The following is a 26,038-nucleotide window of genomic DNA, read 5'->3' as shown; positions in this document are numbered from 1 at the left end:
GAAAGAAATATGATTAAATAACATAGTCGTTCTTGAAAAAGATGTGCAACAGAATAATTAATATCAAGAGACGAGCTCTGTGCTTTTTTGGGACAGTATGGAATGGCATTTGGTAATAAGATGTTGATAACAAGGTATAAACTGCTGTCAAGTGACATTTCCAACTTCATCTCCCTAAGGTCTTCCCATTTAGGAGAGTCTGTACACCAATTTATAGCTGGCCACTCCTTGAATGGGAAACTTAAGCATAAACTGAAGTGCTGTGCTCAATAGGAAAGGACAGCTGAGTCAGTGCCAGAAGCTTCACATCTTGATTCTATTGATCTGGACAGGCTGGCTTCAAAGGATAGAAAAAAACACTGCTAGTCTTTCTCTCCCTGTCAGATGTGGAGAATTAGGAAATAGCTGGTTTACGTTATTTCTTCTGTTTGGAAGCATTATAAATACTCTTGTGTCCTCTCATAACTGGTTTTGTCCTGTGGAGTTGTTTCTGAAATGGCACCTCTTTCAAGAAGAACCCAACCAAGATGTGAAGCCAAGTTACCTGAGAAAGACACAGCCTGAAACAAAACAGCCAGAATTAAATCCCAAAAAGGCACTTACACCTCCACTACTGGCAATGGAGACACCTGCTCAGCTATGAATAATGAGGGCTGCAAGGTCTAGTGTGCTCTACATCCATCTGAAAATGGATGGGACCTGGGAAGCTGAAGGATAATGAACTCTAAAGCCTGACTATTGGGAGAGGCAAATAGCAGTTGGACCAGCAATGTTATTTAAACCACATGCACTCTCACAAATATTACAGTGCATGTGTAAGTTGCCTACGAGATGAACACGATGAGAAAATTATGGTTTTTTCCTTATAAAAAAAGGAATTGTTTAAAATGAAGGACCATATGTAATCTTCTTTCTAGTTTACCTATTGAAAACTCAGTGAATGCTGCGTTTAAAGTGTTATTTTTTAATGTAATCCGTACTTGAATTGTTTTTCCAGAGATCTCACTATCCACTCTAACAATTTAAGAGACCATATTTGCACCATATTTCCACCAATGATCAGTTCATTCACATTTGTGTGATGGAGTAGCCACTACAAAAGAGTATTTGTGAGAATCAGTATTGATTATTTCCCACTTATGTTTAGCATCATTGACTGACACTATAAAGAACAATCACTCATCACCATTTACCCAACATCCAACTCAGAACTCCTATTAAAAGAAAAAAACCGACAAAATCTTTCATTCCTAAAGTCCACAGACAAGAATCAAGGTTTTCCATCAAGTGCTGTGTCTAAGAAGTAAAACTCCCTCACGGATTTTCTATAATACCACGTCCTTCACTCGTGGATTTACTGGCACTGTCACAGCCATAGGCTGAGTTTCTGGGTGTTAGCAGCTCAAAGGCGGATTTGCAGAAATGGAGTTACAATGATCCATTACCTGCTCCTCATGAACCAAATCTGTGTCTCCAACTAGTACGGAATTACAATTGATTTCCTTTGTGTCAAGATGGACAAAGAGGTCATCCTAAACTGAGCTAAAGTATATTTCTTTTTTGTGTCTCAGCTTTTCTTTTAAAGGCAATAAACAACTCTACACACTTCAGAGAAGCACTTTTCCAAGTAGTAGAAGCATTTTATTAGTTCCCTCTGCGACACCACAAAATGGCCATACTTAATGTAAGTTGGACAGCCAACTTTTTCTTTTAAGGATGTTTCCAACCCATGTGATTAATACTCACAAGTAAGCAGCTTTTCCTTCTTCCAGTTCTTTACTTTTTCCACTTGAACCACTCTTCTTCCCACAGATTCTCCTGGTGATGCACATGAGCAATCCACATTGTCGTACAAAGAAGCAGCTAACATCAGTCACAACCAGGATTAACAAAAGGGCTGCCACTCCCAGGCCAATGACAGCACCAAGTCCAAGACCATTAAAAAGAGTGTCTTCAAGGAAAGAAAATTAGGATATATTAATAACACAAATCCTAAAATGTAATTTTCTAAGCTGTAGGCCAGGAGAGTAAAGAGAAATTATTTCCAATAATTCAGAAATTATTTATTTCCAATAATTCAGAAATTATTGGAAATAAACAGTCCTGATGATTACGCATATATCGTACCTGATTAAAATCACAAAAACCCCCATTTATTCTGCACAATATTTTCCAATTGCCAAAATTGCAGTAAATTCAAAAAACATAAATGGCATTAATTAATAGCAAATAATATCACATCTTAACATTCCATGACTAAGAGTATCAATAAGCAGCCTAAAGCAAATATTTTCAATTTTCAACATGAACATTGATATAAGTTATCCTTTCTGCATTTCAAATACAATTAATTAGCAGTGATATTAAGCAGAATTACTGAAAGGTTTAAGAGACTGACAAACCAGTATTTATTCTTGTAATTTTCTGAATTAGAGTGAAAAATAACTTAATTCAAGTAATTTAATCTGCAAACAGTTGCACGCACTTAGTCTTAAATAATTTATTATGGGGAAAAATATGCGTATCGTCAAATGATTATAGGGTCAGGACCTCATCTTGTTTAGTCTTGTACCTTGAAAATGCAATCATACACTTCAAAATAAACCTATTCCACACCTGATCTTGCCTTCTGTGTTTGAATTTTGAGAGCTAATGTTTAGCTAATTTTACTTCATTACAAATCTCAGGAAAAATATTTTAATGTTTTGCCTCGGTTGATATTCCCATGACAGCAATGCTACAAACCCTTTTGAATAGTGTGATTCTCAGGAGTCTGTGAATTCAGATGAGGCTTATCCTCAAATCCAGAGGAGAGGATTTGTATCTGATCATTGTCTAGGGCAAAAAAAGGCTCATGCACCCAGCTAATTCAAGAAGATGCCAAACTAGCTCAGCTATTGGCCAGTTACCATTTCCTGGTGTGAGACTGTGCTGAGTAAACCCCAGGGGAGTTGAACTGGGTGAGTTTGCCCATGGGTGTTGCACACCAGCATTGCTTCCCTGGCACTCCCATGTCCTGGAGTGATGCCTGAGCCAACACCACTCACTGGGACATCTGCTGCTCTGCCTGTTGTCAAAATAAGAGCAAGATTATTCTGGCCAGAGATTACTTAAATCCTGTTGTAACAGACACCAAACAACTACATAATGTAATATAATATAAATATTTTAATTGGTTTACTAATATCTTCCTCTTCTTTCTCATCCAACTCTCCTGCACACTACAGATTGTTTTCAGATTAAGCACAGATTTTTATATTCCTGCTTAAATAATTTTAATGATAATATCTTTATCACTTCAAGTGTAATTTGAAAGTTATCTTAAATCAATAAATATATATTCTTTGTCTAGTCTTTGTTTAGAACTCTAAAATGGAAAAGTAAAACCTTTTTCAAAGGAAGGGAAGCATTTTACTTCTTAAGCAATTGACGTCATTGTCTGTATGTGTTGTTTTATTATAAAAATGATCTTCACAATGTTATTATACAATAAGCTAGAATTCAATGTATATATTTCTATGGATGGATAAGCAGAAAAACAGACATATTATTTCAAAGTTATTTTCCTTTGTTCAGAAGGACTTTAAAACCACTTCACAAATTTAAAAAATAATGGTGCATCAATGAAATGATTTATCATTTATGCATTGCCCCATCAGCAATCTCAAAAGTTGATGTTTTAATTTTTTTCTTTTCTAAACAACAGCATTCCTATTTAAATATTATACTTTCTGATATGTCTTCTAAAACTTATTTTATTCCTATATCCACCCACATATTTGGTGAATTCCTTTGTAACCTTCAGTAATTTTTTTTTTTGCCAGTATGAATTGTCAGAAAGATACAAGTAGATATTTAATTCCAGTTTATTTAAAAGCTCATAAATTTCAGTTGGTATAATTACATCAAATTCTATAGCCAGCTTTAGAGACCTCATACAGTGAATGTCTGTACCTTCTTAAACATCACCTAGAACGTGAAGGAGAAAAACTAGGATGATTTAATCCAAATGTTGAAAGAAATTCAGGGGTTTTTTACTGGTTTAGTTTTATGGTTTTTTTTTTTTAATAAAGTGTTAAAAATTTTTTACTGTGAAGAGACACATTTTCCATTGCTGGAAACAATGACATTTCAGTGTCCTTGGAACATCGTGAAATGGGAAAGTTCTCATTCTAAGTGATCCAGTGGCAGAAATGGCTACACTGTACCTTCACTGGTGTTATAGCCAGCTTTAGAGACCTCAGACAGTGAATGTCTGTACCTTCTCAACCATCAACTAGAATGTGAAGGAGAAAAACTAGGATGATTTAATCTGAATGTTGAAAGAAGTTCAGGTTATTTTTACAGCACTTTCAGTGTCCTTGGAACATCGTGAAATGGCAAAGTTCTCATTCTAAGAGATCCAGTGGCAGAAATGACTACACAGTAACTTCACTGGTGAGTGAAGGAAATGTTTACGGTGGCAATATTTCTCCTTTGTTTTGCCATAGCTGTGTGGGACACTCTGTTTTTTCATTTTTAGTTTTCCTTGTATGGGTGAGACATCTGAGACACAAGGATTTGACTGCTGCATATTTCTCCATCTCTTCATGGCTGATGATTTCCTTTACATTCAGCATTCGCCATCCTTGGTACTGCTCTACCAGTCCTAAGTAATTTTTTTTCTACTTGAAACCCTTTTGTTCTTGCAGGTTTCCTAAAATTGTCAAAACACCTCCAGCATTTCTCTCCTTTATCTCCTGTACCATGAAGGGTGAGAGTAACATGGCCAAATCCAGAGGTGAGGAGAGAAGCATGGCTGTGATCAGCCTTCTCACCTGTCTGAGGATCTTGTGTACTTCTTCTGAAAACAGATAGAAACTGGGCAGCCTTGTTCTTTAAATCTATCTGTGTTATGGTTTATCTTTAATCCTAATGAAAACATACAAAATTAATTTTTTAGAAGTTTATCTGTGGCTTAATTCTGTTCTTTCTTGAATTGCTTTTATTTTGTACTTGCCTATCTGCCCCCACCAAAGTCAGCAGTAAAACTTATCCCAATAACTACTAAAGCAGATTAAGCCCTCTCCTCACTGGTTTCAAAAATCATATCCTAATATATATGTAACTTCAAAACAATGTGATTTTTTTTTCTTTATATGTATGACATCAACAGAAGTTCTAATTCTGTGACAGGATGAAATATTAATGTCATACTAAAAACAGCATTCCCACCAACTTTGACAAGCAACTTTGTTATCAAAAATTATTGCCTTAAATTAAATTATTATATTATTATTGTTATTATAGTTATATTAAATAAGCTATTTTAAATATTTTACAGCTTCCCAGGATGTGCCAAACAAACTCAAAATATTAGTTCTACTTTGAGCTCTAAAATAACAACGTATATATGCATTATATGTATATTTTTATTTTCCTAGTTAAACAAAAACACTTTAAATCATGGAAATTCAATGTTAATGTGAAGTAATCAGTTCTTAGAAACTTTTTGAAAATGTTTATTGTATACCTGACTTAGTCATCTAACTATAGAGGGTCTTTTAACACACGTCTTGTTAAAAAGAAGAAAAAACAGGGAAGTATAAGTTCCATAGTTCTGAATGTCTTAATTGTAATTTGTTAAAAATATGTTAAATTGAAAAGGATATGTATTTTTATACGGAATGTGGCATAAGTAATGTAATACATTGACATGATGATGAAGGAAACTGACAACTTTAAAAACACTTTTTTCGCCCACTTCTTCAAATAAATTATTATCAATGAATACTTATGGAAATAAGATTAAAAAGCTTCCAGAAATGTAAAAAAAAACCCTAAAAAAAGGCAAAAGCAAGTTTCTACAAATTTCATCAAAAGTTTTGGCAATATTCAAGTTCTTCTTTGTGAATAAGTTATGTTTCTAATGATTTCCAATGAGATAATTGAACATTTTTTCAGGAATGATTATTTGATGAGAAAGAGGAATGAAGAGCTTTGGCAAGTAAAATGAAATTTTCCAGTGAAAAGAACTAAGGGAAAAGATACATTTTCTGGACTCTAAAGTGTAAGTTTGGACTAAATTCCTGTAAAGGTTCTGCAGCAGATACTCTAAGGGAAGCAGGTCAAAAGGGAGAATCTCCAACTGTATGTGTGCACAGAATCAGAGAATGGTTTGGGTTGGAAGGGACATCAAAGCTCATCTCATTACAACTCTGCTGCCATGGGCACCTCCCTCTAGACCAGTTTACTCAGAGCCCCATCCAACCTGGCCTTGGACACTTCCAGGGTTGGGGCATTCAGAGCTTCCCTGGGCAGCCTGTGCCAGTGTGCAGGTCTGCTTTGCATACGGCAAATAAAGAGTTTGCTTCTGCACAGGAACAAAGATATGCAACACCAATATAGTCAGACTGATGTTAAATGAACCTCTGTCCTTTGAGGTGACAGAATTTCTCCGTGCTCTTACACAATCACTTTGTATGTATTTAATTACTCCTACAACAAAATATTAATTGCAAGCTTTATAACAAACACTCTGTGTGATCTGGGGGTTGGATAAGGTGACATCCAGATGTCCTTTTCACATCTTCAGTGATATTAAGTTTTGTTGGGGAGAAAAAAAGCACGTTAGCAACTTCTTGTGCATTAATCCCTTCCCTCCTCCTTAAAAGGCATGGGTTAAAGTTAAGATGGAAGATAGATAATTACCCAAACCTCCTTTTACAGTAATTTGAGTTTTTAGGGGAAAAAAAAGCAATGCTGTAAAATACTTTCCTAGCTTACAGGGCAACAACTGGCTGGTACAAATGCATGGTGCAGAGTTTTGATGCATGTTTTTCCTTTCTTTCAAGACAATCAGAAGATAAACTGCTCTCAATCTAAAGTAAAAATTTGAAAATTATGATCTAGCTAGAGGGTGAAATTGAAATACTGCACTAGGTCATGGCAGGAAAAAAACATTCTTGTTTATCAAGTTGAACTACACTTTTTGTATTGACTCTTAAAAATGTGCCCAACCATGGTTATTTCTGCACTGCCTCTGAACATTGTCTTTGATTTTATAAGTGATCTGGAACTTTTTGTAGACTCAAAGTCTTACAAAATGTGAATACTTAAAACCTCTAAAATGACAAAAAATATAGGCCTGAAAATTTTTTATGCATTGATGAGCACCAAAAAAATCATCATGCAGTACCAAAATATGAAACAGCTTTATAAAATTTTCTGCCAGTTAACAATAAAAGAGTGGCAGGCCATGACCAAAAGAAGTAAAGAACCAGTGATCTCTCCCCACTACCCAAAAAAGGCTCCAAAACTTTGACTGCCACATCCAGAGCTGCATGATCTGTTTTTAGCAATTCATATCAATAAAACTTTTCTTTTGACCCAGGTAAGTGCCCAGAAGCATGTCTTCCTTCAAATGAAATAAACAAATAAGTACATTTACAACAGCAGCTTGCAAGAAATCATTAGGATTCTATGCAACATTTACTGGGGGACTGTTTGATGCAAAAGAGAATGTGACGGTAAGGTGCTTTCTTTTCTATCCCATTCCTTAGTGCAGAAAGATGCTAACAAGGCTATAATCCACATTAACTGTGATGCTTTTTCTTCCTGAGTGGTTTTTCCTACAACTCTCTGCTAGGACAGATTCTGCTGAAGGGCAGTGGACAAACACATGGACGCGTGCTCTGAGCTGCTCGGCTGAGTAATGTGCTCTGACAGATACACTTGACACACAACTTTGAAAAATAAGAGGACAGTACTACTGGCTTCCTCTAACTTTCTTCTACTCTTCAGTGACAGATCTTCATTGTGTCCCCATCTCAGATGAAGCCTGAGCTGCAGTGAGTCAGGGGAGCCTGTGGTGCCACCGGGACTATCAGTTACAAAGATGTGAGCTACTGGAATCAGTGTGTCTAAAAGGATGTACTTTTCTGATTCTTGTCTAAGTGAAGGAGTTTTTCTTCATTATGGCTGATATCCTCTTGCAAGCAAGTTTTCTGAAATGGATTTTTGCCTTTAAATTTTACAGGAAAATGTCTTGTATTATGAGTCCCTCAGGATACTGAGCAAGCAGGACTTGAGTTCACATTTCCTCTAATGGTCCTTAACAGCATTTTTCATAGCAGGTGTCTTAATAGACATAAATGCAATAGCTAAATGAAAGAAATGTAATGTAAATAGCAGCTTGAATATTTCTGGCAACAGTGTTTTGTCTGTGGTCATTGAGGGATAATAAGGGAAAGGATACAAAAAAAACCCTTTCTTTACTACAAAAAGCATGCTGTGTTGTGAAAATGTTTTCTGGCGTTGTCATTTACTATTTTTTTCAGCAAAGTTTTAAAAAAAGAGATCCTTTGCATAATCAAACTATCCCTAGGCAGACTTCAGGAACATTTCCAATATGCCTAAAAAGTTATCCAGTTACAGCTACAGCAGCTTTTCCCTTCTATTTACTCAGTCATCATAGTAAAGGGTATTTTTTTAGCGTTGCTCCTTCCATGGGAAGCCCCAGAAAATTGCAGACAGAGAGACCCCAGTCCTCCTGTGCCTTGAGAGGGAAAGGCTGCACTGTGGGTTCATGGCACCAGTACTGCTCCCAGGTTTTGGTTTTCCATAGACTTGGGAAAATAAGTTTCTGTGTCCCAGTTTCCTCCACTCAAACTGACAGCAGATTTACTGAACACATCTCTTGGAGGAGTTCCTAAGAACCTCTGCAGATTAATTAAGATTGATGTGAGTATTGAGAACATACACTTATGTGTGGTTTCAGAACTGCTATTACATAAAAGGATAAATTATTTTAATTGGCTCATTTAGGAGAATTCAAAACCATGCTGTGCATATACCACAGAGACATGACAAATTTTTGCACCTTTATAGTGGATGACAACCCTAAGAAGAGTATTGCAACCAGGAGATCTGAAAAGGAGTAAAACTATCTCAGGATTGTATTTAAATTGAGAAAATATTTCAAGTTTGACAGCATTTTCTTTAAGACCTATGTTAATTCAAGCACAACCGTGTTAAGAAGTAATACTTGGAATATTATGTTAAATGTAAAATTATTTTATAGCATTAGCTATAAAAAGAGCAGTTTAATATTATAAGTGCTGCCAGTATATGGTGCATTTTTTTACTTTAAAAGGTTCAACTGCAACTTCCAGCAGAGTCCTGCTTGGTAGGGCAGCTTTTCCCAGTGTTAAAACTTCCTTTGGGGATAAAACTTCAATCAGGCAGATTAAATCAGAATGGATGAAGCCCAGGCTGCATATTTATACAGACAATGCACATACTTGCTTCACTAGTGCAGTAGCATTGCAACCACCTAATATGAGCAAAGCTTAAAATTCATTAATTCTAATTTTAGTGACTTTGATGTTTGTGGTGGGGTGGTTTTTTTTTGTTTGTTGGTTTGCTTGGTTGGTTTTGGTTTTGGATTTTTTTGGTTGTTGGCATTTTGTTAGTTTGGGTTTTTTCAAATATTCACTATTGGATAAAACACTGTAGAAAAAATGCAGATACAATGCCAAAAATTACCTCTGTAGATACAAAATACACAACATAGATAGCACAAGAAAAAAAGCATTTATCAGCAATAAAGAAAATACAGATAGTAATGCTTTAAGTCAGTTTTCTTTATTACAAAAAATGAAGACAGAAGTTGCATGAACTAAAATGAACTTTGAACAACAGATGAAAGACACACTAAGTTACATATATTTCTTGACATTGTGTTTGGAAAGGTGCTGAGGGACATCACAGTTACACCATGCACACGTTCTTCAGGGAAAAAGCAGAGATGACAACAAGTGCTGCATGCATGAAAAATCAGTGGAGCAAAATGGTAGTGAATTATGAACAAAATAAAAATAAGCAATGTTTCACAAATTAAAATAACTACTTTGAATCCAGATTTTTTCCTTGCCTTTCACGCTGTTTTTGAAAACAGAAAGTTACAGATGTTGCAGTGTATTCAATATTTTTCACAGAATTAGTTTTTAGTACATTGCATGTCTTTTTGTTTATAATTCTGTTGGATACATACACTGAGAAAGATTTACTTTGCTTCTATTATGGGCATTTAATACATGCATTAAAATTTATGTAAATAAAGTATGCACTGGAAATTGCCTCTACAAAAATGTTAAAACATAAAATAAATGTACAGAACTGTTAATATCGATATCTACAACATAATGGTAGTATGGTGGCAAGCATTACTACCACAGCTTCTTGGGACTTCAGACTCTATAATAAATAAACAAAAATGGATATTCCTACCTCAGTTTCTTGCTCTTGTTGTAAAATATCTGAACTTAGCACAGCACTCAAGTGCACAGCTTACATACAGCTACTGTTTCTAAACAGGCAAAGTTGGTTCACCTCTACACTTGGTATTTGAGGCCATCAGCATTAAATTAAGATGTCATTGACATTAAAGGGAAAAGGTGATTTTCCATCACTTATACACTATGTCTGATAAATATATGGCAATGGAAAACTGAACATTCCTTACATGCCTGAAGAAAACGAATGGATAAAGTAAATGTGATAAGCATAAATGAGACCTAAATATAGGAAAGATTTCAGTGATGCCATTATAGACCTCAGAAGCTACATTTCTCTATATAATATTCAACTTGCATCCTAAAATTCCTGAAAAAATGAACAATTAGAAATCATCGACATCCTGGACAGCAGATAGAGAATTGGCAACTATTAGCACAATCACAAATTGTATACAAATATCCATTATGTCTTTAAAAAAAAAAACAACAAAAAACTAAGAAAAAAACCAATAAGCTTTTTCAGGCCTAATTAGTTAACTTTACATTTGCATACACATTTCAGTGGTGCTATTCAGGTTTCCATGATGGAGAGAGAGTACCTGGTAAGACCCTGAAAACTGACTGAGAATTGGTCATAAGGTTATGTGTATAATTAAATCACTATATCTGTTTATCTTTTATATAAATATTGTTCACATGCATATAATATTTTTTGCATCAGTGCTTGGCCTTACACTTTCACAGAACAATTAAATGCAAAGTTATTTTGTTATTTGGTAATAGTATGTTTTGTACACCTCAAAAAACCTTTTAGAACTTATATTTTACACCCAATGTATGCAATTTGTGTGTCTATTTCTGGGCAATATTTTTCCTTTTTAGAGAGACAGCAATTTATATTCTAATAACCCTACAGCAGTAAAAAAAGGATCACATTTGAAGTTGCATTATGTAAATACTTTGATTTGTGAACAATTTGTAAATGTTACGAACTTGTCAAAACTCTGGAAAGAAGAAAAGACAACAAATAAAATCTGATTAGGAAAGAAGCCAGCCTTAGACTCCAAAGGCTGTAAATCAGAACATTTTAAAAATACTGTTCCTTAGAGATATACTGCTATATCACAGAACAATCATTACCCCTTTTAAGTTTCTGTGCCACCAATTTGGATTTAAGGCACAAGCTCAGCACAGCATATTTTAAGACTTCAGTGTTACAGACAATTTAATATTAGCATTTCAAATTATGTGACAATGTTAAAAAAATTGTAACATTTTTCACTGTCAGTCATAAGACCTAAAATCCCTTTTACCATTACAACATTTAAAGGAACAAATTTACTTATCTAACATTTAAATACTAATGTCAAAAGTAAATTGAATTCAATTTGTAAAGACATATTTACCATTTTAATAGAGTTTAAATTACAATTTTGAGCTGTCCAGTCTTTACCTATGAGTTACAATTTAATTTGAAAATGTCTCTGTTCATTTTTTTCCTCATTCTTGTCTGTAAGAAGCCAAGATTTCAAAATCTTCCTAATATTCACACAGATTGCACAAAACATTGTGAAATAATCTCACTCTCATTGTTTTCAAAGATACAATTAAGAAACACTCATAAAGAGAACTACAAAGAAAGCTGGATTAGGCATTCATCTGAGGAGATGTATGACAACCCAAGGACATTATTCTCTTCCACTTCTTCTTCCTCATTACAGAGGTTTTGGGTCACTGCCCAGAACTGCCTGGCTCTGCCGTGACATAATCTCCACAATATTGGTTTAAGTCATTCTCTTTGGAATTTGATGGGAAGAGGAGGCCCAAAAGAAAAGGATCACATTCAAAGTACTTGATAACCAAAAAATACAAAGTGCAGAATAATTTAAATTGGAGCACACCTAAAATTTCTCTCACTTAGCAGAGAAAATTTATCTAGTTCCCAGCTGAAGCTACTATCAGTTGGAAAAAAAGATAAGTGATCCAAATTTGTCTTTTTATCCCACTGGCATTATGACACTGAGGATAAAAGACAACTTGCCATTCATAATGTATATTTAGCTTCTAAAATTTCTCAAGGCTTTTCATTATCTCCTTCACAGTATGTTTGGAGAGCTCACAGTCAATCAGTCTCTGTGCCCTAATTCCTGTCTTGTCTTCTTATATACTTATCTGCAATGTTAGAATGACTTGCTAAGATAATAAATTTATAGCCTGTAAAGAGCTCTTCAAATGTCTTTCTGGAGTAGAAAAATGATATGGGAATTTTCATTTTTCTGCTTTTCTGCATACCTGTAGTAGTGTCTAGTCTTGCTTTATTAAAAAAAAATTAAGAACAGTGACAAGTATGCAGAAGGTGAAAATATATTAGACAACATTTAGTAGAATAGCATCAAGGTTTCAAATTTCAGAAAACTAGGAAAATTCTACAAAAAAGGGAAATACTGGGATCAGACTGTCTGTGCAACCTTATAAGATCCTATTTTATTTTTCAGTTGATGAGAAAATGTAAGTGTTACTCAAGACTATAATCCAGTGGTAGGTGCTCATTAGTTTTGATTGGATCTGCAATTTTATTTTCTTTACTGTTCAGAACAGCACCTGTGTGTCCACAAGAGAAGATTCTGTTCCCTCACGTGCATGAGATTCCTGTCTTACAGTGGGATCAGAATGCAAAAGGGATGTGACTGCAAAGAGGAGCCCCTGGAAAGAATTTGCTGCTCCCCTGGACCAAAAGGGAGTCCCAGTATTTGTGCACCACTGAGCTCCTGCAGCATCTACTTAGTAGATATTAGCCAATCAGCAGTTCTTGGATGATAAGCAGAGATATTCTTGCAGTTTTGTTGCCACAGGAGGCAATAGTGGCAATAGTGACAATATTGACAACAACAAACATTTTCGCTACCTGGATTTTCAAAATAGCAAGAGAAAAAAAAAAAAGAAAACCTCTTGCAAAAGTTCCTGCCCAAGGTGATTCTTTCACTAAAAACAAATTTAGTATTAGCAACAGCATTTGTCTGAAGTGTACTTAATTGAAAATATGTTCTCAGATCTGAAAGTTTTGGTAACTTACGTGTAGCTAGTAATTCCAAATCCACTGTAACATAGTTAAAATGAAAAGTTTCATTAAAAGTATTATCTAGCCTTTATTAGTTACATCTCTTGGTTCAATAAACACTTAATCGTTTAAAAAAATAAATACTATATATTGGAAGAACACTTATACAACTAAATTACAAAGTCAATATATATATTAACATTGTGCATGGAAAAATGGGCATTCACCTGAGTGGCCCTAAAAAGGAACCGAAAGTTTCAACTCCTCTAAAATTAGAAGAGAAAATATCTTTCTTTACCACACTATGTCAGTCAGGCACTCATCAAAGTAATTAATTTCAAAGTAATGTCATGACATTAAGTCAAAGTGACAGAACATGGGGGCAAGGGCCATGGATGGAACAGTGGCTTGACTTTACAGTGAGAGCCTATCTGCAGATCACAATGAAACTAATGTTTTCTAGATAGCAATCTTTTCAATTCCAGCCACTTCATTACACTAAATACGTGAACTATTTAAAAAAGTATCTCTGTCAATAAATTATTCCATAGACTTACACACTGAAGACATATTACTTGTCCAATTTTCTAAAATTATTTCCAGCTGGTTTAGATGAGGAGAGGTTTTATTTTGATGTCCTAAAGGAAAGACTTCCAAAAATATTTCAAAACTGGCAAAAATCATCATTATCAAAATTTCTTAGAAATAAGAAAATCCTTTAACTGAGTGAAGATATATAGATACTTAATTTTGAACAATCGATTTCCAATTTGTAAGATAATTTTTTTTAGATCCCGAAAGGTGCAAGGAGGAAAAATATCAACATATACAGGTAATTTATCATGTTTGTTATATTAAGCAACAATTTGAAGGGAAGTGTCTTAAAATAAATATTTAATTCTGCCTTAGTTTTAAAGTGCATTGCTTTCTCAGGTTATTCTGTATGCAACAGAGAAATGAACCATAAACCTAGACAACTACATAAATTTTAAAGTCAAATATATGCAATAAAATATATATATGGACTCTTATTAAATAACATCTTTTTCCTGAGGTTTTGCATACACTGCTGCAGAGCTCATAAGCCATGCTTTTAATATATAAAACAGGAAAAAATGCTTTTTCCATTTTTACTACAGGTCAAAATTGAACCCCTGGAGCTCCCAAGTCCTACAGATGCCATGAAATGAAATGTGGCACCTTTGCAGTCACAAGAAGTGACTTTAGTGGGCAGGGACCTATTTTATGTGCTGAGGCATGTCAGTGGAGAGGCACAGAAAAAGTATTTGAACTGAAACACTATGAACTAAACCAATTCATAAATATTTGGTTAGGGAAGACATGCTTGTTAAAATCTATTAGAAAGTACAAAACATGTCTGTATTCACAGGACCATGGAACGGCCTGGTTTTGAGGGGCCTTAAGGATCATCCAACCCTCTGCTGTGGACAGGGACACCTTCCACTAGACCAGGTTTCTCAGAGCTCCATCCAGCCTGGACTTACACTGTTTTTTTTAAGCACAAAGTTTTAAGCACCTTGTGTCAGGAACCAGTGAAAGGACAACTCTTTGCCAAGGATTAGTACAAAATGGAAACACTCTCCTGGAAGATGAATTGGTGGTGTACCTGGAAAGCCATGTGACAGACAATGGTAAGGTCTCTGCATTAATTTTTTATAATCAAAATCTAGTTGAGAAAATAGAACCAATTCATATTGGCCAAATTCAGTAAGTCAGATTCTCCATGCTCTGTCTGATTGGAGGGTCAAGCATCATCTTTTGAATTTGTCACAGAGCTCACCAGGCTTCCAAAAAGCCCCATGAAAAATTTTGCATGCACAGACTGAAGTAATTACAGTATTCAAGATCTTGACTAGGAATGGAAATTTTGGAAGAGCTGTAGAAAAGTACAAATTTTATAAGGTTTGTGTTTATTTTCCAGCAAAAAAAAAATTAGGAGAGGAAGAACACATATTGCTTCTCTTATCATCAACAGTATAAAAACATGCACCAGAAACTTATGACTACAATGAGAGAGAAAGCAGCAGCATTCAGCTGCAGGGACTGGCCTCCATTTTCACGTCTAGTAGCTTCACAGCATCTGTCTGTGTGGATAAGAATAGTTATAGAAAATCAAGAGTGTAAAAAAGAAGTGAATATTAGGAAGAAAAAGTGGAAAAGTTGAGGCGACATGAAAAAGAAAGTATCAAAAAGGAAAAAAGTGACAGTGGGAAAGAAAAGAGAAAAAAAAATTTCAATTGTGCCAAAGATAGTCACTTGAAAGACATTAACAGAAACATCAAATTATGATAAAGCATAGATGAAATGGCAACCATTGAAGTAACCCAGCCAAATCTATATAGTCTAGTAATAAAACTGTGGAAAAGGTATACTTCCATAGCAGCAATGTGGTCCTCCTCAGCAGTCAAAGCAGCAGACTGTTTGGTCTAATTTTAAAACAATTCATTTAAGTGCTTAACCTGAAGCATGTTTCTTGCTTCCCCCTGAGACCATTCAGCCAAGCCCAACCTGAATACAATTTTGACTTTTATGTTGGAGGTACTTGGAACTCACAAAGCTGCCATGTAACACTGTCCTGAAGCTATCAGAAATAGTGACTGCTGACTATTTAAAGCAAGGACTATTGAAAGCAAGGAGAAACACCAGCTTGTAGGCTGAAAGGAGAAACTAGAACTGTGTCAATAATTACACAAAAAGAAAGTTCCAGTCATACACAAGAAGAGACAAACTTGTTTATCTGTTTCTCCGTGCTAATGGCTTTATCTTGTTCCTGAATTATTGTAGGAGATCACAATGGGCCACCATGAAAACTGGCTTCAATAATATGGACACAGGTCCAATTAAAATATGAATGACCCATGCAATTAACACAGGCAGCTCAGTAATTAGATATTGACTTTGACACTAGAGTGGGAACAAAGGAGCTTAGACATTCACATCCCCACAGTATGTCTGGTAGCAATTACAAAGTTTGAATATATTTTTTCTAAAAATATTTATATTAAAGGTTCATTTTTTGGTAAATAATACAGTAAAATTTATGCACTATATAGTGCATTTACTAGATTTTTTTTCCAGCTACAGTGACACAATAATTATATTGGCAGTGATTAATACCAGTGTTAAACTAATATTTCAAAAAAGACTTCAAAAGAAAGGAAAATGTATAAAACCTTATGCAGTATAAGCAATAACCTTGGTTAAATCTTTACTTTAAAACTGATTTAAGAAATTGGAAATGGAAGAAATATCAAGCAAATGAAAGCAAACTATAAAGCTAAATATAGCCTTGTATGCACAATATTTAACCAATGCATTATCTTCTTCTCACAGAAATGCCCCTGTTCTTGCATGCATGATAACTGTCTTATGTAGATTACTAGCAAGTAGAAAAGGCAGCAATATAAATAAACTAAGAACAATTATGGGCATTATTCCATCCTCACCCATATCTCTACTGTGATGTTTCCAGTGATACACAGTGTGTTCAAGCCATTCAAAATTCACAGCCAACTATTTTTCTTAAGACTTAAATAGTTTGGTCCATATACTCATAGAAAAAAAAACAAAAAACAAAAAACCCACAAACATTAAGCACATTAAAATTCCACATTTACCTCAATAATTCAACTTTATAATATTTTTAGAGAATATACCTAAGCATTTAATCTTTTAATTGGCACCCAGGGATATTTTAATTAGAAAGCATCCTAATTCTAGCAATTACCTACAACAAATAATAAGGATTAGAATACCATAAATGTAAAGTGTGGCCTTGCACTTCAACATTCAACATCTAGAGTGAATTTATTTTTCCTTCATAGCATTCAAAAAGATAAGCAAACTAAAATTCATATGATAAAAGAAAAAAAAAATAAATTCCTTTTGAAGAAGAAATTCTGAGAATACAGAATAGCTCTCTGATTGCTGCTCCACTGCTATTCAGTGGTTGTTAATGTCTGTGATAGCGGTACCATAAGAATTAGATTTTATTAAATTGTTTTTTTTCTGTTAACATTTTTGATGGTGCAAGCCTTTTTGTCTCTCTCTCTGATTCTTATCAAATAAGTTCTATCAGTTTTAGTGAGGGATTTCTATCCCTTTTCATGTAATAACTTTAGTCTTTGCAGGGAATGGAGCAAACAGCTGGTTTTAGCCTAGAGCAAGAACATGCCCTATCACTTTCAACAACGATCATCTCCAGGATTTGATGAGAAATGGCTCTTATTCAGCAAATTCACTACTGGTTTGCAAAACAAAACCAGAGGCAGTTATCTTTCTAAAGTTTTAGATACTAATAAATCTGATTGCTGTGAGCCCTACCAAATTCTTTTCTCAAAGCAGGAGACCTCAAAGATCCATTTCATCTCTCTATTCTTTTCAGAAAATAACAAAATTATTCTTCCATCACAGCAATATTGGCTGAAGAATTTAATTTACACTTTTAGCTCAGGATTAGGATCTGAACAAAAATCAGACAAAAGCCTTCATTTTCATATTCTTATTTTGGAATTACAATATCCTTCAGCCTATGAGAAAGTGAGTCAGGTAACTTCACAAGGATAATGCTGCAGCTCTTCCTTGCCTTGGGAATATGATCAGATCAGGCTTTCCTTTTTGACTCCTGCATTTTGTTCTTCATTTCAGATTTAGCTAAAACCCTAACTCGGCAGATCTGTAGAGACAGACTGAGAAATCCTAATGCACAAAATCGTACAAAAGAGACACTAATTATCAACTTAAACTTTCAGATCTGTGGAATGGAAATTTTACCTGTGAAAATCTTTCAAACTTTTTCTGTGTTTTTCCTTTTTCTATTGTGGTTTAAATTTAAGGTGGCTGTCCAGGCTGGATTAAAGATCAAGGGTCAGAAAACTTCAACTAGTCTTTTCCAAATCATTCCACTTGTTAGAAGCGTGTGAGGGTTTAATACAATATTTTGCCTACTGTATTTCAAAGAATTTTATTTCTATTTTCAGATAACATTTTACACGGATATTACAGGATTTTTTAAATTTTGAAGTCCCCATTCTCTGAGAAATTTAGTGAAATTGTCAGCTATATCAAAAAGTTTTCAGAAGCCACAAACTGATGGATGTTTGTGCATGTACACACACACATGGCAAGGCAGTGTAGTCACAAACCACAGGCTTAAAATCAGGCCAATCCTGAAAGATTCTACAGTCTTTTTATGGAGATTTAAACAGGCAATTTATAAGCCACAAGTAATGACATTTGATCCTGGCTCAAGTACCTACTGGCAGCCTTTATAGCTTTTTCTATGGAAAGAGAATACAAAAGAAGACTAAAAGTCCCCATAATTCCTCTAATTTAACCTTTTATGATGAAACATTTCCTAGAACTGAGAATAGGTACCAGGAACCAAATTGGGGGTCAATATGGGTTTCAATCCTGTTCAACATCATTAATGATTTGAGTTATGGGGCACTGGGTACACTCAGCAACTTTTCTGATGACGCACAGAGTGGCTGAGGAACCAGGCATTTGTGTTGACACACAGAGGGACCTCTGCAGGCCAGAGAAATGGGCTGGCAGGAACTTTGGGAAGTTCAGCAAGAGGAAGTGCAAACCTCTGCCCCGGGAAGAAACAATCCCGGTCCCCAGGTCACAGCTAAGGGCCACCCAGCTGGAAAGCAGCTTTGCAGAAAAGGCCCTGGGGGTCCTACTGGACACCAAGTTTAACCAGATGCAGCAATGTGCCCTCGAGGCAAGAAAGGTTAATGGCAGTGACAGCAGGGGCCTTGGCCATGCAAGCCTGCTCTCATGGGATACCCTGACCTTGAGGCTTGGTCGTAATCACATAAAATCCGATTTTAAACAGATATGAAATGATTTAAAATCTAGAAAAAGTGTTTCAAAGGAAACAAGAGCTGTTCATTTTGGAAGTTTACCCATAGGAATGGTCAGTCAACAAATGTTACATAGTTTTGTGGTGGAGAACAGAACTTGAGTGAGCAAGGTGGCTTTTTGGCTTCTCTTAGTGGATGCATGGTCAGGGATGAGTCAACCCTTCAGAGAAGGGGGCAATGCCCTTCAGAGCTAGGGAAACTGTGCCAGGGCACCCACATAGCCCATGGGTTGAAGGGCTCTGAGAGATGGGGTGCAGCAAGGGAATATGCTCTTGGAATGACAGAAACAAAAACCTACCCCAGCTACAGAGATGGGATCATGTAGCATTTATTTCTATCCTCAAAAGGTCACCTGATTGCTTGACTGAGAGAATAAATTAAGGATAATACTTGCCCTGAAAGAAAACTGTGAGAATCAGGGAAACTTGTTTCTGTTTCCCTGTAATTAGTAATTTTGAGTTTCTGGCTGAAAAACCTTATCCTAGCTTCTATTCTGTCCATATAGCTCAAAAGCTCTAGTAATACATCATAAAATGTATATACACAAATGCAAACCCAAATATATGCACACATACTTGAAGCAATGATAAGATCTGCTTTTATTTTTCATTCATGTTAAGACCACTGCAGATCCCATTGTATTTTTGTAAAAACTACTGATAAAAATCATGTTTGACATGGTGATTATCATCTTTGCCATTGGTGGTGATGAGAGAAAATACTATGTATTACTGTCCCTCTTTTGCCTCCCAGCATATGATTTAAAGTGTGGTGACACACATGCTCAGAAAAAAATAAATGAGATGTTCAAGGGATTAAAACATTTTCAGACAATTAAAAATTTACACTCAGAGTACATGCAGTATTGGGAAAAAAAAAATCAAACAAACAAAAAACCTCAAACAACCAATATCACAAAGTAAGAAAAATAGATCTAAGATCTAATAGATCTTCTTATCCCCAATTTTTTTTTTCATTTTCCCACTATTGCACCAAGTCATTAACTTTTAGTGAGGAAGAACAAAAAAAACCTGTGATAAAACACAACTTGCAACCATTTTTAATATATCTACTGCCCTTTCAAAGTAACCGCACTGACTGGATAAGAGCCTTTGGAAAATGGCACTTTCATAAATCTGCTGGTAATTCTTAAAATATATTTAACACTTGCAGAAAGGATCTTTTTTTGCACCTTCCATTCCATTTTCTTTTGAGATTTAGTATCAACCTGTACATGTGTTTTTAGGTTGCAGCTGTAATGGTTCAGGATGATTTGGACACTTTTGTACCAGCTGTGGGGTACAAAGACAGGATCTCTGTCCTCTCACTGTAGAGAAAGAGTGAAAGGGCCCGAACAAATGGGCTGCAGAGACAGCTCTGGGAGCTAATGGACTTGAGCTGCTCCCAGGGGCTTTTATTGCTGCAGAGGTTAGTGATGCTCTCCTAATGTGGATGAAGAGCTAAAGCACACTGCTCCTTTGAGAGTCCCACAGAACTAGAAGCTTAACAGTATAGATAAGCCAGAAGAAAATTTTATGAAACACTACAAATCAGCACTAAAAGTGTGATAAATACTTCACTCAGAGGCAAACACACTGAGGTTAGAGTGGTACCTGCCTGCAAGTGTTGCTAACTGACATCCCTAGTGAGATTTTGGAACACATAAAATACTACATTTAAGACTGTGTCAATCTTTCTCCAAGCATGAGTCTAAAATACATGTCCATATGCCTAAGTGAAATGTGAAATTCAGGTATAGAATTGTGACCATAAAAAATAACTCAGAAAAGTAGGAAAGAAAATGGTGGGGGGGGGGGGGGGGGGTGTATGTGTGTATATATATATATATATATATATATATATATATATATATACATGTTTTAAGAAGGTTTTTTCCTGGGCATTTCCATTGATGAACTGTTTAGAAAACCAGGACACTTTCATGAAAAGGATTGCAAATTGTAAGGAACTAATCACAAATGTGAGTGCTCAGTGAATGGATAGTGTGTTACAGATCTAGAAACACACATTATGAAATAACTAGATCTACACTGGGAGGCTGCTGAGGGCAACCATATGAAAATTTAAAGGAATGTCTGTCTCATTTATGCACCTCCCTGATGACAGGGAGCAATTTGAGCCTCAAGCTCCTTCCCAGACCTAAGACTATTACTGGAAGATGATCATTTTGTGCTATCATGGGATTTGACTTGCAGCCAGGAGCTGGTACTTGCACACTTCACTAGGAAGCAGAAGCTGTGGATTCAGTGCCCACAGGAGTTGTATATTCACATAAGTAGAGTTTTGGCTTCCAGTTCCTGTCCTCAGGGATTACTATTTCTGCCTGATATCCAGTGGCTTTTGAAAGCACAAACAAACTCCTTCTGCAGAATTTAGAAGCAGGGTTTTAGTTCTTGTGACTACTCCTATTTCCCTACAAAACACCCCCTGAAGGACAACCAACATGTCCTTGCTCCCATCTCCCTTCAGTCTTGCCTCAATCTCCCTTATTTATTGCATCAGTTTGCATACACCTCTTTATGTTATATGTAGTTAACCAACAAGATACACTTGGGATAAGTAGTATTAATGAGATTGCATACATAGGGTCTGCAGATTTATTTGTCTTTAAATTTAGGACTAGATAAACACTCAGTTCAGCTGAAGTGCCACAAATTTGGGCAAATACAGATGAACACCTTCAGGAGTATTAGAGGCTTTTCTATTAATTACATTAATAATATGAAAGGAAACCTCTGTTACTGAGAGAGCACAGGAGAAATGATGAAGATTTTATCCAAAAGTCTATCCAGTTTAATTCTTGTTGCCTATGACTTGTTTAAAATTTATCTGTAGACACCTTGCTGTTAATACCAAAGCCTCCAACAAATAGTGCACCATCAGTGTTAACTGACATCAGAAAGAATATTTCTGCTCAAACTTAAGCATTTTATACATAAAATCTATTATGTTTTAACAGATTACACTCATATTTTTGCAGCATTATGTATACATGTATATAAGGTTATATTTTAGTTATAATATTATGTCATTTCAAAACAAGATAATCATGCTGACTCATGAAGACTAATGTTCCACTGATTCTAAATGCCTTTTGACATACTTTAAAAAATTGCCTACAGAATGTTCTTGTGATGGGAATTTCACACTCCTTTTCAGGCTTTGAAAAAACAGTTGTCAAGGAAACTAATTAGTTCCACAATCATAATTGCAGTAATGATTCATACAAAGAAGACTTGAAGTTAAATAGTGTAACAGAGTTCTTACAACTACTTAGAGGTTATGGGAGAGCACTGAAAGCATAAAAGCCCCTAAGCACCTATAAAACTCTTTTTAGAGAGAAATGTGTGTTCTATCTTTCTTCTGAAATTAAATTAACTAAACTACTTTTTACTTGAATGTCTAGAGACCACCTATGTTATCATTTACTGAGGAGAATTAAGTTTCTCTGCTACAGCAGCTATGGCAATGGTAGGGAATAGTTTACATAATTATGAAAGGTTTAAGTTCAAATACATTGCAGAAAAAGTAATATTTTTGTTTCATATATGCAAAATTGCAAAGTGGCTTATCCCTTCCCTCAGTAAGTTTTTACTTATTTTTCTACTTGACAGATATTATTATTTCCTCAGGACAATGAGTTTCCCTGCATTTTTTTCCCCTTTTCTTTTTCAATCACGGGAAATTTTATTTCAGTATGATAGCAATCACAAGGCCCTGGCTGTTTAAAAACAAGTACACAGAACCTATTGAGACCCTGAATTTCAATCAAGATGCAAATCAACTTTACTTCAATTCAAGTGCATAAACAAATATTTGTACTAGAACTGGATCTGAGTCTGTGAATGAATTACAAATATGTTTTCTTTACAATAAATAAAAGGTAAGGATGCTTCCAATATTGAAAAAACTTCTAAGGAATATTCAAACATGTTGCAGAGATTGTGAGATAAATTTCCTGAAAATATATTGGAAGGAAACTTGCAATAAACAAGAAAAAAAATAGCCAGTTATTTCAAAATTTTCATGACTCATTCCAGCTCATTGGCACTGTATCAATGCTAGTCAGGTATTCAGATTGAAATAGAGGTATTAATGTGGTTTACATTTTAATATATTTGCCACTGTATTTATTTGGCAAGTTCTTTGTTGATTCTAATACACTAACAATTTGAAAAATGGCAGCCAGAAAATACTATGTTAGAGGATTTAGAACTTGATTTTTCAAGTGGTAATGATGATACTGATCTAATTTGGAAATAATTATTAAAGGTGTAGCTCATAATTTTAATTAAAAGTTTAAAATCTTTTCTTCATAGCATTTTCTTTATAAAAATTAAAATTACCCATAATACTCCAGAAAATACCTTTTTTTAGGTTTATTATTAACTAAAAAATTTTTCATTTTTGCATCAGAAAAAACCTATACATTGGGAAGCACTAAAACTCATACACTCACTCTTAACTGATACGCAGTTTTTTTTAAATGGCATTTCAAACTTTCCTCTTTCCAGACTTTAAAATATGAACAAAGTTCCTATAGATTTCAAATGTTGTAAATAAGCCTCATAGAAGACTGTTTGGTCACTATGTTAGGGTGAATCATCCAGACAGTATCTAAACAAGACTATTTTAAGTCTTAACCTCATCAGACACTAAAATAAAGGCCTTTATTACATGCGTAGCCCAAAGCACATGTAGAGATGGGAATTAAATAAAGAATTCTTGAAAATAACTGGCTTAACCAGACAACAGGCAGTACAAGGCAACTTGAAAAGCAGGTCTATCTTAAATATAGTATTTCTTGTTGAGTGCTATCAACAGGGTTGAAGAATCAATGTTTCTTATGTACTTAAAAATTACTTTATTACAAAGAGAAAGTGGGAGACAGGGTCCCATTTAAGGGCCCTGAATCAATTTTTTTGCTGATATTAAAATCTGGGGTCTCACGTTTTTCCAGTCCAAGACTTCAGATATGTTATGGTCAACTATACACAGTGTACTCTGAGTGGGAAATAATTCATAGAGAGAAAAAACAATTAAATTAACTTACCTGTAATAATGTTGGGCTTTGGTGGCATGCTGAATTCATACAATGTTGGTTCAGAATAACCCAGTCTGTTGGCAGCTGTAATTTGTACTTCGTAACCCATGGTCCATTGAAGATGCTCTAAGATGATGTGGTCTCTACTACCCTGTACTTTTTTCTCTAGCCACTGGTCTTCCTTATCTTTCTGTAAAGATGAAAATATTTGTTTCAATTCTCCCAAGCTCTTGTATTATTCGTCTAAAGCCTGTATGCACATGATGCACAAAGATATGGAGGTGCCTTTACAGAGGTCATGAACACTAATCTGATTTTGGAGTTCTGAGTACTTAGGCTTTTTGTAATTTTGCGTACTCCTTATTATGTTTCCACAATGTGGATTTAGAGAATTTTGTGGTCAATCCTTTTAAACTTTTTTGCTTCAATTTATTCTTTGCTCAAATACTGGGTTTTATTTTATTAAACAGCAGGCTAATCACTATATAATGAAATGCTAAAAATAAATTTTGCAAGAAGTTTCTTTTATACAGACATTTCAATTACATTTGGATCAATATTAATTCAAACAAACTTGCCATTAAACCCATTCTTGAATTGTTCATAAGTCCAGCTGTGTTTATATCACACATTAGATAATTAACAAAATATACACTAATTGTAGCAATATGGAAACATTTTGCAAACCAGGTTGTATGCAAAAATATAAACATCCTTGAGAAAATATGAAGTGCCATGTCTACACCTGCAAGAGGATACATGCAAATCTTTAGGATGGTGTTCTAGACAAAAATGGATTCTTGTAATTTCTCCTACTTTGGGTAATTAAGACATCTATACATATAGAACAAATGAGAACTTAATTCTGGCATTTCATAAATCTGGAGTTCTTACCTTTGCAATTGCTACTTTGAGTGCACAATACATTTAATTTCTTTTATACAAATAGAAATTAAAAAACAATTATTATTAGGTAGAAGGATAAAACAATACATATTGTCAAAGAAAAAAGTTATCTTTTTCAAAGGACAGCCAATAACAGCCAGCAAGAATCCATCCAGTCCTACCCTTACAAGACACTGAGCTACAATAGCATGGCTCAAATATCTCTTGAGAGACAGATCCTGGCCATCCAACCCCTACAGCAGCATAGACCCAATCAGTGGGTATAAGCCATATGGGAAAGTTTAAAGCCAAACAAACTTATAATACCTGCAAGTATAACTACTTAGCTGCACACTACTCAGCAGCTTATATTTAGGCTCTTTGCTGAAGCATCTTGCTCTTCACTGATACAGGTTTCAGAGAAAATAGCAACTAATTTAGAGAGTTCAGGGACCAATCATGTTCTCTATGACTTCTTTTTATTTGTCCCCAGACTTCAGAAAATAAAGGACACACTAAATTCCCTTGTGTGTACTGCTGAAATAATTTATTTGTTATCAGCTCTGAGACTGACGATTTTTCCATACTGACTTCACCTTTTCATAAATCTTCTTGCTTTGTCTGCATTAGCATTGGTGTTGTCACATGATAGTTCTGAGAATTATTAAAATCCAACAAAACCTGTTTTCAGGAATCTTTTCATCCAGGTAAAAATTCCTACTTGGTGCAGTGGTAGACTAATGAAAAACATCACAATGGTAGGTCAGTTACAAATAATGAAAAAAACTACATACACTGGAGTAAAAGCAGTTTGTTCATCACACAGTGAAAGCAGTATTTCCTGTAAAAGATATTTTCCCAT

General features: G+C 35.0%; 1 protein-coding gene across 1 annotated transcript in view; it reads right to left on the bottom strand.

Annotated features, from left to right (window-relative positions):
• The window catches only part of NCAM2 (neural cell adhesion molecule 2), a 274,443-nt gene that overhangs the window by 13,748 nt on the left and 234,657 nt on the right, over window positions 1-26,038 (bottom strand). Inside the window, exons 15-16 of the mRNA XM_059873029.1 lie at window positions 24,301-24,481; window positions 1,747-1,951 (exon numbers count right to left, since the gene is read on the bottom strand). Of these exons, the coding sequence (XP_059729012.1) occupies window positions 1,747-1,951; window positions 24,301-24,481 (386 nt within the window). The remainder of the gene's footprint in view (window positions 1-1,746; window positions 1,952-24,300; window positions 24,482-26,038) is intronic.

Source organism: Haemorhous mexicanus, chromosome 2 (assembly GCF_027477595.1).
Source record: "Haemorhous mexicanus isolate bHaeMex1 chromosome 2, bHaeMex1.pri, whole genome shotgun sequence".
Taxonomy (NCBI): domain Eukaryota; kingdom Metazoa; phylum Chordata; class Aves; order Passeriformes; family Fringillidae; genus Haemorhous; species Haemorhous mexicanus.
The sequence above is the reverse complement of the archived record's forward strand: the minus strand, read 5'-3'. Positions and strand labels throughout refer to the sequence as shown.